Below are 12,994 nucleotides of genomic sequence, written 5' to 3'. Positions count from 1 at the left end.
TTCATCAATTTGTAATGATAATTTTGCTGGGTAGAGTATCCTAGGGCTGAAGTTATTTTCATTCGGTGCCTGAAATACCACACTCCATGCCCTTCTTGCTTTTAAGGTTTTTGTTGAGAATTGTTCTTTATTTTGATGGGTTTACCTTTATATGTTATTTTTTTTCTCTCTTATAGCCTTCAATATTCTTTCTCTATTCTCTGTGCTTGTTATTTTAATGATATTATGCTGTGGGAAGGTTCTGTTTGGTCAAGTGTGTTTGATGTCCTGGAGGCTTCCTGCACCTGAATGGGCAAAACTTTCTCAAGATTTGGGGAGTTTTCTATTATTATTTTATTGAATATGTTGCATATCCCTTTGGTTTGTACCGCTTCACCATTTTCAATGCCCATGCTTCTCAGGTTTCGTCTTTTGTTGGAGTTGCTGAGTTCTTGCATGTTCTTTTCACAGCTCTTGAGTTGTTTAAGATTTCTTCAGTTTTTTTCTTTAATTTCTATTTTATCTTTGAGTTCTGAGGTTCTATCTTCCACTTTTCTAGTCTGCTGGAGTGGCCTTCCATTGTTTTTTGTTTGACTAAAAGAACTTTTTATTTCTCAGATTTCTGTTTGATTCTTTCTTCTGAATTTTCCATATCTTTGTTCAATTCCTCTTCTATAATTTGTGTTGTCCTCTTTAATTCATGTGTCTCTCTTTTTGTTGTGTCCTTTGTTTCACTTTGATGTTTCTTGAAGTCCTCTCTAAATTCCTATATTTGTTTCTGTGTCTCCTCATGTTCTTTATATTTGGTGTCTTGAAATTTCTTGAGTGCATCTTGTACATTCTGGTTAACCATGTCTAGTATCTTCTCTAAGAATTTCTCAGAGATTTCTCCCAAGTTTTCCCCTTTGAGGGTTTTTATGTGGGTGCCACTGGGCTCCTTAGTGGAATTTATAATTGCTTTATTGAAGTCAGGAACTGGGTATCCATTTTCTTTATTTCCCACTGAATCCTGTGTTGAATTATTTTTTTGAGGTGAATGGTTTCCATCCCTTCTTCTTCTTACAACTTGGTGCTGTGCAACTATATTTTTGGTAGGGTAGTTGGTGGATTTGATTTCTTTTTTGTGTTGTTACTGACTTGGTTCTTAGCTAGGTTGATGTGTTCTTTCTGTTCCTGGCCTGGAGTTGTAATTTAGCAATCAGAAATTCATAGGTTCAATGCCAGACCAGTTGTTTACATGTTATATAGAAAACACCTTAATGATAATATCTATGAACAGTCAGAGTGGGGGCTAATGGTTATTAAGCTCATTATAGGTTTTGGAGAATTGGTAAAGGTGGCACTAAAAGGGGGGTGGAAAAAGGGATGGGAGTGTTGGGGAAGAAGTATGAGGGCTACTGGGTTTTGTGGTCCTTTTGTGTGTTTGGGTATGTTTGTGTTGTAGTGGAGTGTGTTTTTATCAGGAATTGCAGGGGGCTGTGTTGGTGTACAGTTGGTCAGTAGTCTAGTCAGCAACTGGTGAGTGTGTATGAGGGAATGGTAGTGTGTTGACAGGTTGGGGGAGGATAGGAGAAGGAGGTGAAGACGGGAAAGAAAGTGTGGACAAGAAGGGGCAGAAAAAGTAGTTGGGAGAGAGAACAATGGATTGTAGTACACGAGAAGGAGGGAAAGTGAAGAGGGTAAGAATAGGGATAAGAGAATAATGATGGTGGAGTTAATAATACAGAAATAAAAAGAAAAAGAAAAAAAGAAACAATAAAAAACACCACATTCAGGAATCACAAAAAGTTCAGTCTTTTGGTAAACGTTCTGGAGTTATTTCATAGGTTTCCAGTGCTGGCATTGGTGTATAAGTGGAAGCTCTTTTGTGGTCTTACCAAGTAACTGGCTTGAGAGTGATATTTGGTCCTTCTCTCCACAAGATTATTTGGAAGTGTAAGGTGAGGTAAGACTGCCAGTTCATGCATGGTGGTTGGAGCTCTTATTTCCACCAGGTGGAAGTTGTGTTGCCCATCAGTTGCAGCTCTATTTGGTCAGCTCCTCCCCCAGGAAGGTGGGGCAATTCATTTTTGAATGCTGTCCTCTATCCCATAGATCAGCTCCAGGAACCACCTCCTGGTGTATTTTGGGAGATTGGCCTGTCATCCCGCCCTTGCCCTCAGCCTTTGTGCTTTTCCTGATCTCTGCTGAGTGCTGACAGAGCTCTGGGTGGTTGGTTTGTTGCTCCAGTCCCTCTTCAGCCTTTATGTTTCTCCCGATCTCGATCTCTGCTGGGTGCTAGAGGCTCCTCTGGGAGTTTGGCTTGTTGCCTCTCTCCTGCTCTCAGCCTTTGCTGCTTTGCTGAGAGTTTGGTGCTGAGAGTTCAGCTCCTGGTCCCACCCCTATTTTCCAGGGCAGGTTCAGCGTTCCACCCCAACCTCTGCTGTCAGTGTTAGATTACAGTTTGCTGTTTATGTTTTTCAGTTTTGTTGAGGGGTTTCAGTTTGCCCAGTGGCTACATTGGATTATTTTCCTGGGGTGGTGGGGTGTGTAAGGCAGTCTTGTGTTTTGCATGATGCTCACCTGTTCCTTCTGCAGTTTCATGCAAGCAGCTTTGGAGCAACTGGCTGGGAAAAATGGTGCTGATTTTTTCAGTGTTGCGTGGCATAGGGAGGCTTTCCATGGGCTAGGGGTCCAGGATTTTTCAGAGTTTTATTCTGTTGGGAGAAGAAATTAAAGGAAAAGATAAGCGGCCAGGTTTTTTTTTCTTTTTCCCAGAGCCAGAGGCTGGACATCTCTTTCTCGCTGTGCTGGGCTGAATTTTTGTGGTTGTTAGGTGCAATTAAAGGTTGATTTAAGGGCTAGTCTTTGAATTTTGTCAGCACCTAATATTATGGTGGTTATTATTTTGGCTAGAAGCAATCAGAATTGCTCAAGTGTTGCTCCAATGTCTCAAGTGGGTGTCTGGTGTCACAGAGCTTAGGAGTTCTCATTCCCTACATTAGCTGCCATTTTGGATCTCCCATACTGTATAATTAATAACAATGTATACTATATTGGAGAATTGGTAGGAAAATATATTTTAAATGTTCTCATAACAAAAATTATAAGCATATGAGGTGATGGATATGCAATTAACTTGATTCAAACATTTCACAATGTCTATGTGTATGCACATACCATTTGTCATTTAAAAATAACTTGGGGTGGAGGTGTAGCTCAAGAGATAGAGTGCCTCCATGAAGCCTCAAGTTGAAACCCTAATATTACCAAGTATTTTTAAAAGAATCACAATTTGCTACATCATACTTTTTCACCAGCTAGACAGAAATTGATAAATTTGTAACTCCAATACATTGAGACTGTGATGTTGTGGGAAAGGGCACCAATTTTGGAGTTTCTGTAGTTTGTTTTCCTGGAGGACAATTTGGCATTACCTATCAATAGCCTAGGTATTCTTAAAAGTTATTCATGAGGAGTTTTTCAAATATACAAGAGTATGTGTACAAGAATGTTTACCTTTTTTTACTAATGTTTCTAATGGAAAACAAATGGGAAACTACCATAATAGATTTTAAAGTGTGTATTTAAATAATTAATGTTTTAAATAATTATTTAGATGTAATGACATAGAAGGCTATTTACAGTAATTATTATTGAATGATTAAAAGTATTTTTACAAAAGGGTATGTGTACGCACATCAAATTTGGTTAACATACTTATACATGTATTGATTTAAAAATCTATATGCATAGAAAAAGATGTCTGGAAGATATGCACCAAAATGTTAGCAACACAAATTCTGGCTTTTTATAAATATGTGTATAAAACCAGACTATATGAAGACTCATATTAAAATATATTTTATATTAATAAAATTTGTTTTGTTTTTGTTTACCTCGTTTTCTAATGTGGAAATCTATTCCTTATTTGAAAAAATAATGAAAGTTTAAAAAGCATAAGCTAAGATTTTTAAGGATACATCTTATACAGTCTTATCATTGGGGACTTACTATTTGTATTTTAGAAAATTTTGAAGGAACTAGTCCCTCTTGCTGTAACAGCTTACTGTTAAGGTTAGTGGTCTAAATACTGGCATTAGCTCATTTTTAAACATTTGTATTATTTTAGATAATACTAGAAATATAGTTCTCATCTGAGAAGTTCCTGGAAAAGCAGAAATTGCTCTATAGTGGGAGACAAGAGATTCTGGCTCAGCTGTTGTCCCTAATTTCCTGTATGAACTTCGAAATTTTAGTCTCCTCTTTTTCTGGTCTTGGTTTCTTCATATAAAAAGTAACTGAATCAGATCTTGATGGCTTTTAATAGCTCTAATATTTTAGCAATATATAATGCACCTAGAAGCCAACCAATCTTTAGAGAACTATATGAAGAAGTATGGAGGCTTAGGGAAGAAAACACAAACTGTCTAAAATACTCTGTAGAGGTTTCTGAAGTTACCTACACAGGATGCTAATTGGTGCATCCCGCCCTTAATTTCTCTTTTAATGAGATTTTAAAATAAATTCTGTTAACTATCAAGATGTTTGAACTTTGGTATGGTTCTGACACCTGGTGGTCACGTAAAACATCACAGCTAAATTCTAATCCCCCAGACACTCATCTGCTCCCATTTCTTCCTCATTGAGACCATTTTTCTACCCCAGATTCATTTGTTTATAACACAATATTCACCCAACAAGCACTCAGTTGACCCTAAAATATTCAAGACACTTAACTAGACCTTTACTTTTGAGAAAAAGAAGTAAGAAAATGAGTATCTGACATGTAGAAAATTGCTGTTTATGACAAGGAAATAGACCCCCTAGAAAGGAGAGTAACCACATCATGCTTGATGTGTTAAGTACATTCTCACTACAGAAAAAGACCAGAAATATGGATACTCTGAGGACAGAGAAGTGACTTGTGGTTGGGAGAGGTCAAGAAAGGTTTCATGGAGGGAGTAAGCCTTGCCTTTTTGGGAGGCCTCTGTTTTCCCAAGTGTAAAACAGCCGTACTATCTCATTGTTTCATAGGACTGTTATTAGAGATTTATTCAGAGGTATATAAAGTACTTAGCATAGCACCAGGTCAAAAGTAGGCATTCAGTGATTGTTAATTATTTTTATAATAAGACTAAAGATGATCATGAATATTAATTATGCTTTAACTTTACTTCAAGACTAGTTTTGGTTCATGCTTGCATGTCTTTTTAAAAAATTAGGCTGGATATACAAAACATGATATTAATTATTTTAGCTAGTACAATGGGTAAATAAACCACAAAAAGGTGATAGTTTTGGCTCTCTTTACAGTTTACTAGACCATTTCACCAATTCAGCAATATAGTTAACTCAGTGAAAAAAAATCATTCAAAGTAGTGTTTGCCTGAATGACCTGATTGACTGCAGTGAACTGTCTGTTCAGTAAATACAGTCTATCTGGGAGTTCCATGAAGTCACTGCAAAGGCATAAAATAGGTTGTTTGACATTATATGGTCTGTGAATAGGTTAATTGCATTATGACATTTCTAACTGGTTGTGTTTAAGGTTGAGTATATAGTGTCTTAGACCCTATGTGCTTTTCAAACTCATATTTCAAGAGCATTGCAAAATTCATATTTACATTTGCATTTAAGTACTAGGTACTTAATGTTAAGGCTGTCTCATTTTTCTTTAAATTCCATAAAATTTATACCAAACTAACTGCCTTTATAAGCAATAAAAATACAATGAAATGTTAAAATCTTACTTATCCTTTTATTTCTACAATCAAATGTGTAAATCATATTTCCTAAAAATTATCAAATATCTGGTTGTTAAACTTTCCTTTTCAAGGGTTTATTTTGCCCTTGTAAAAGTTGTACTGTAGTGGTTTTGGGCCAAAAGCAATAAAGTTCTGACATAAAAACAAAACAAGAACAAGGACCATGTCATATTAGGAATGTGTTTCTAACCAAGATAAGGAAGATTTGAAAGAAGACATGATTGCTATCTTCAGATATTTGGAGACCTTTCATGTATAACAGGGAGTAGACTATTTTTTGGTATTGGCAGGCATAGCTAGAATGAAATGAGGGAAAGATTTTAACTCACTAGAGGGAAGAGCATTCTAAAAATTAAGATAATTAAAATGCTAACCATTGATATGAATAGCATTTCACTATAGTTGCCCAAACAGCCTAAGGAAATATAGCCTCTTGTTGCATCTAAAACCAGATACCCTCTAGTCTTTCACATATTCTGGTACTTGCTTGAGATGGTTACAAGGATAGTTTCAAAACTTGTGAATGTCTAGCTGCCATAATATTGTTAATAAACACACGTTTAGTCACATAAGCTCCTGAAAAGTGCTATAACTTATATGTTAAGACCAGTTTCTATCTCAGCCAAATTTTGAAGAGAGAAAAAGGTTACCTGAGTTTCACTATCTTTTTCAAGCCACCATCCTCCCAAGGCCTGATATCCTGCCAGCCTTTATCCAGACCCCTATCCCATATGTCATTTATGAAGTCTCACAGACTCAACACAGCAGCCATCAAGTCATTAATAAGGTAGCAAATGAAAATGAATTAAGCTTTCTTTTACCATGGTTGATTTTTTGGGAACTCAGTTAAATCTCAAACTTTGGATATTCAGGTGGAAACAAGTATAAAAATGAAACAAGGAACCTCAAAGGGTGATGGAATATATGTCTTAAAATTTTCAATGAGATCTTGCCTGTTCATTAATGCTACAGGTCTGATTGTTCCCTATTAAGGGTAAAACCTGACTGAAGTTATTGCTAAACTGTTGATCTTTTTGATTCCTGAAAATATCTTCCTTCGTGCTGTTATCTTTTTGTAGATTCACACACTATTTTTCTGTTTACGTAGCTTAAAACCTTTTGAATTTAGAAAAAAATCACACTTGAATACTGTTACGGTAGGTAAAAACATATTTATATATTAAACATAGATGGACATGCCCTTGACTATTTTTACTATATTTTTTGCAGAAATCATCACTCTAATGCTTTTCCTAAGGAATGAACATAAATGCACAAGATGGGAAGTAACAGCACAAACAGTACAAGAGCAAAGTGCACTGATCTTCAAATGCCTTTTCAGTATTCCCTCTACGCAACCACCTATATCCTCATATTCATCCCCGGTCTTCTGGCCAACAGTATAGCCTTGTGGGTTCTGTGCCGCTTCATCAGCAAGAAAAACAAAGCCATCATTTTCATGATCAACCTCTCTGTTGCTGACCTTGCTCATGTACTGTCCTTACCCCTCCGAATTTACTATTACATCAACCATCACTGGCCTTTTCAGAGGACCCTGTGCCTGCTGTGTTTCTACCTGAAGTATCTCAACATGTATGCCAGCATTTGCTTCCTGACATGCATCAGCCTTCAGAGGTGCCTCTTTCTCCTCAAGCCATTCAGGGCCAGAAACTGGAAGCGTAGGTATGATGTGGGCATCAGTGTGGCCATCTGGGTCATTGTGGGGACTGCCTGTTTGCCACTTCCCATTTTGAGAAGTCCTGGATTAGCCAACCACACTGAATCCTGCTTTGCAGATTTAGGGCTTTACCATATTAGCATGGCTTCCTCCATTGGCATGGTAACTGCCGCTGAACTTGGAGGGTTTGTATTGCCTGTTGTAATTATTACTTATTGCACATGGAAGACAAGAAAATCTTTACAGGAATTTCAAGCCACCCCTCAAAATACAAAAGAAAGAAAAAAAGCTTTGAAGATGGTCCTGATGTGTGCAGTGGTGTTCATTGTGTGTTTCACTCCTTACCATCTCAACTTCCCATTCTTTATGATGGTGAAGCAACATGTCTTTTCGAACTGCTCCTTAATTAAGAGCACTCTGTGTTTCCACATTATTTCCCTGTGTCTTGCAAATCTGAATTGTTGTCTTGATCCAGTTGTGTATTATTTTATGACTGCAGAATTTCGTGACCAATTTTCAGAACATGGCGGCTTAGTTCTTCAGTCATGTGTGAGGTGCAAGGACAGTGCTTTGGATATTCATCAGGAGGAGGAGGATCTTCAAACTATCTCTTTTGAATGTTTGCATGACTCCAATACAATGTAACCAAACAAGTAGCTAGAATAACCTATATGCTCTATCAGTTTAGCTGTGTCATTTTGAAGACTTTTTAAAAAATGATGTAGTTGAGAGACTTAAAGAAACATGATTCCCTTTGCTACATCATTAAAATGATCCTTCTGAAGGAATTGTCCATTCATATATTGTCCATCCTCATGGAAGCATATTTTTCTATAGACATTGAGAGAAAATATCCTTCATATATAAAGTAATGAGCAAGAGAGTGAATTTCTCATCATTGGGTCCAATTTTTTCACCTTCACCTGAGAGAAACAAATTGTAAGTTGAAAACTAGTGACCACAAGTGAATTATCCAAACACTGATAAGAATGCGTCAGAACAATATGATTCTAACTTTATTTAGGAAATATATACTACTTGAGCAAATTCTATTAAAAAGAGGAAATTCTTTTTGCTTTAAACTTAGGAATCATCAATAGTACAAGGGGGTTTCATGTGAAAATTCCATATATGCATGCAATGTTTTTTGGGATAGTTTAAAAAGGAAATTCTTTTAAAAATTCATATGAATTGTAGGAATTAATATATTTATATCTTGATATTCTTTGAGAATTTCCTTTGTTCTTCTTGGAGAAACAAACAATTCAGATGAACTTCAAATATCTCCAAAGAATCATGGGATTTACCTACCACACATATTCTTTAAGTACAAAATAAAATTGTGTTCTAACATATTTCACAAACTTGAGGTCAAAGGCTTAAAATGAAGACTCTTTGCTTGAATGTTTCTGTATGTGATGTGATGCATGTTTTTATATACTGGCACTAATTTAGAAAGTGTTTTTGCTATATTTGTTCATTAAAGTCAATTGTGCCATGCTCTGCTTAAATAGACTGCTTCATATACAACCTCAGATACAACTTCACTTTGATGCCTTTAAATCAATGAGTTAATGAACATTTTTCATAAATGAAGATGTATCAGTGAATTGAATCCTATTATAAGTGCAAAATGAAACTTTTTATATAAAAATATCTGTGGTTAAATAATTCTGTAATACAAACTACTCCCACTGGAAAATTTGGAACTTAAAATTTTGGTATATCGAGTTTCATTAAAATGGCATTTTCAAAAGCAATGGTAGTTTTATAAAATTATAAAGAACTATCATCTTGTCTTTACATGATTGCAAATTCACAAAATGTTTTATTTGTGTGATATTTTGTAGTAATGATTGCTAATCCAAACAAAAGCACATAATATTTACCACAGGGGAGAAGACAAGGTGAATCTAGGATTTTCTAAAATCTAGGAATCTGTATTTTAGACACTTGTATTCTGAAGAAATGATAGTGTAGCTTTTTAATTACCTGGATATTTAAAGCATTATGAGAGATGCATCTCTAAAATATATTTTTCTTTTCTGCTTAAGCAGTTTGTGCTAACCAGGGTAGCATGGTGTATGAAAAAAGCACTAACCCAGATTCAGAAGATCAGGATCATAATTTCAGGTCTACCAATGATAAGTTATGTGACCTTAGGCAAGATACGTCTCTCTGGGTTTTTGCTTTATTATCTATATATAAGAGGGATGGACTAGATGGGAACCTAAGGGGCATATTTTTTAAGAAGTGGTTTCTAAACACTAAAGTACTTTACAAATGTTTGCTGTTGTTAGTACTATTATTGTTGTTGTTGTTACTTAAGAACTGCTAACATTTAATATACTCTTTCAAGATGACTAATGGTCATCATTATAAACTGTTATTGTACCATATGGATTGCTTCTCTCAGGGTTTCATGTACACATGAAACCTATGTGTACATACATTAAAATAATACCAGTAATTTGTATTCTTTTTAGCTATACATACAGTGCTTATATCTTTACCTTTTCAAGCTGTCAGTTCTCATTTCTTGCCACTGCCAATAGGCCTGTTTTAACTAGTCCACATCATTTTGATTAATTCTTTTTAATTTCTGTGGTTTTGAAAGCACATGAATCAAACTAATTAGTGCAAAGATTTAACAACAAAAATGAGTAAAAGTCTGATTATTTAATTTTATTGAATAAGATATCTCTTGAAAATGGAAAATCTCCTATGGAACAAAGTATGTGAGTTTTAGTTTATTGATTTTATGACATCTATGTTAGTAATTCAAGGCTATTTTGCCTCCTCCCTGGCTCTGTCAACTGTGTTTAGATAGGTGAGTTTGCCAAATATTTGAATTCTTAATTGATTTCTGAGATATGATTAGTTTTTTTGACACCTATAATTTCTTGGAATAGAAATATTGTCATATATATGTTTATAATTAACTTTCTAAAATCACAGCTCATTTCATTAAGAAACAATATATTCAAAACAATTTAATCACTCTTAGTGAGGTTATTTTATATTTGCCATTATTCTGTTAAGAAAACATGTGCTCATTCTGGCCACTATTTCCTTCCTCTTTAGAGCACTTAGTAGAAATTCCCCTATGCATTTAATGCTCTATTTGAGAAACATTAATCAATTTTTGGAAATTGGCCTGCTGTTATCATGAATAATGAACATTTTCCATTAGGTTTGGTGAAGCACACAAAGCAGATTGGCTTCCCCATTTTGTTAAAGTTATCAGAATTCTCCAGAAATCTCCAATTTACTCTTACACCTATATGCAGTTACCTTGATCCACTATTTCCGGGGCTAGACAAATAGCCAAACCCAACTCTACTCCTTTTTCTTCAAAATATAGGTGGGAAGTATTTTTAAGAATGATATGATTGGGTATACAGCTATAATTGATTGTTACTAATTAGTGTTAGATTCTGTTCCCCTCCCTACCCTTTCTTACTTGTGTAATCTTAAACAAGATACTTTATCACTCTGAAGCTGTTTTCTCATCTGCAATGTGGTAATAATATTTGCCCTCTCTGCTTGACAAGACTTGTGAAGCTCCAATAAGAAAGGTAGATAAGAATTATTTTAAAACTGTAATGACTATTTAAACATAAGACATAGGGAGAGGTAGTACAAAGAATGAAATCAGGGAAGGGAGATAAAATTCCCTTCTCAATTTGTAATGACACATAGGATGTTAATAAATATTTTAGACAATCTATTAGCATCATAGAAAACATGAAGTTTTGAAGTAGTGTTCAGGGTCAGCACAGCACTAGATGAGGACATTTAAGGTAACAGAAAGAACCATTTACCAAGGGCACTACCATAGTTAACTTGAGTTCAGTCTCCCAGAAGAGAAAGTTATGGTTAGGGTCAAAGATTTCTGATGAAATAAAATACCAGACCCTTAGGGAAAAAACTCATATCCAATAGTCATTTTCTTCCATGGATAAATTATGTAGATGGAAAACAAGGTCTCCAGAACTTTGGGAAGGAATAGATTTGAGATAAATCTAGAGGAACTTAGTACTGTAAAGGGGAGAGATGAAGGCAGGAATAGGATGTGTACCAATATTATTTGAACATTGATATATTTGCTGAGGAACTTTTAAATGTTCAAAGTACTTCATTTGATATAATTCCTACAATTCCTGGACTAGTAATAATTAAATATGCATGAATTTGAAACATGCAAAAACTCAAAGTCTCTTGAAATTCATTGAACATGCCCACTTCTGGCTTTGTTCAAACTATTTTCATGTCGCAAATGTCTTTATCCTATTTTCTGCTTAATCGGGCTTACAAATCACTTAAAATTCAGGTTAAATCCTACTTGCTGTAAAACCATATCACTTTTCCTAGAAAGTAAGTCTTTTAAAAGTGTCCACTTTTTATTTCACTCTCTGATAGATTGAATTTAAGCCTAATTTCTTAGAGGTAACACTTCGGCAGTTAGTTTCCACCACTAGATTAATTAAGGTCTGTATATTTCTTTCTGTGAGGGAGACTATCATTTTAAGAATTAACTAGACAGTCTATTGATATGTGCTGAAAGTATTATTAACCTAGTTCTCTTGGTTGGATAGCTAAAATACTAATGCCTATAGAGTTGACATCAATAAATATTACAAGATTTATATACTCACTCTTTTTGCCTTTACTGGCCATGGCAACCACTAGAAGCTTGGAGCCTGAAAAGGTATTATTAAAATCAATATTTGCCATTAGAGTCATTGTTTCTTGGCAGATTAGTTGAATTTGTCAAATACAAATAAGGCCAAGGTCTGTTTGGCCCCTAGTTTACTAAGTAACCATATCACATTAGACTCTGACTTTCTTAATTCTACAAAATGTGTTTATAAATTGTGCTTTAAATATGTTTCAGGAACATTTTTGCTTTGATGTTGTGATTTGTAACAACAATCAAAGGATTGTCTATGCCTTCCAGTCTCAGTAGGGAAGTGGAGGTGTGAAAAAGTGGGTGTAGAATAAAGACAATATCTCATAAGATCAATAACTTTCTTCCTTTCTCATCTATGCTCCCAGTTATTTTATTTATTTCTAGTGAATCCAATAAAGTGATGATAAAACCAGATCTGTGTGAATTTCATCCAAGTTGTTAACAGTATCACCTTTTTGTATTCCTTCTTACAACTGCAAACCTGCCCTTGTTCTTGCATTCACTCCAGCACCAGTTCTACCTTGCAATTCTAATGTCATTCTTTTTTGGGCCATTCTTAAATAGTAGCTGCCTGGCTAGACTTTAATTGAACTTCAGTGTTTTTGTCTCATCTGGGAATCAACAAGAAAGTTACTGTCCTAAAAACAATCTAAGCCCCAACATTTGTGAGACTGTTAATCGAAAAGCCATTAGGGGAGGGAAGAAGTCACAAAAAGGCCACATATAGCTTAGTACCAGGATGGGAGTAGGCATATAAGGAAAATTAACACTTGTTGTTAGTTATTTGTATGCTACCATATAGGCTGGTTGCATATTCCTCATACTGTACTGTACTTAATTACCTTCTATTTCCCTATCTCAGCACAATTCCTTTGGTGCCCTCCAACAATGGCAAGA

The 12,994-nt window shown here is 35.2% G+C and overlaps 1 protein-coding gene across 4 annotated transcripts in view; it reads left to right on the top strand.

The window, feature by feature from the left end:
• LOC109678627 (putative P2Y purinoceptor 10) overlaps nucleotides 1-12,754 on the top strand; it is a 38,502-nt gene extending 25,748 nt beyond the window's left edge. For all 4 annotated transcript variants that reach the window (XM_074062802.1, XM_074062801.1, XM_074062799.1 and 1 more), the window contains exon 2: nucleotides 6,957-12,754. In XM_074062802.1, coding sequence (XP_073918903.1) covers nucleotides 6,997-8,049 — 1,053 coding nt within the window. In that variant the 5' untranslated portion in view covers nucleotides 6,957-6,996 and the 3' untranslated portion in view covers nucleotides 8,050-12,754. The remainder of the gene's footprint in view (nucleotides 1-6,956) is intronic.
• The last annotated feature ends 240 nt before the right edge of the window (nucleotides 12,755-12,994 follow it).

This window comes from Castor canadensis, chromosome X, assembly GCF_047511655.1.
Source record: "Castor canadensis chromosome X, mCasCan1.hap1v2, whole genome shotgun sequence".
Classification (NCBI taxonomy): domain Eukaryota; kingdom Metazoa; phylum Chordata; class Mammalia; order Rodentia; family Castoridae; genus Castor; species Castor canadensis.
This window is presented reverse-complemented; position numbering and strand designations above follow the sequence as displayed.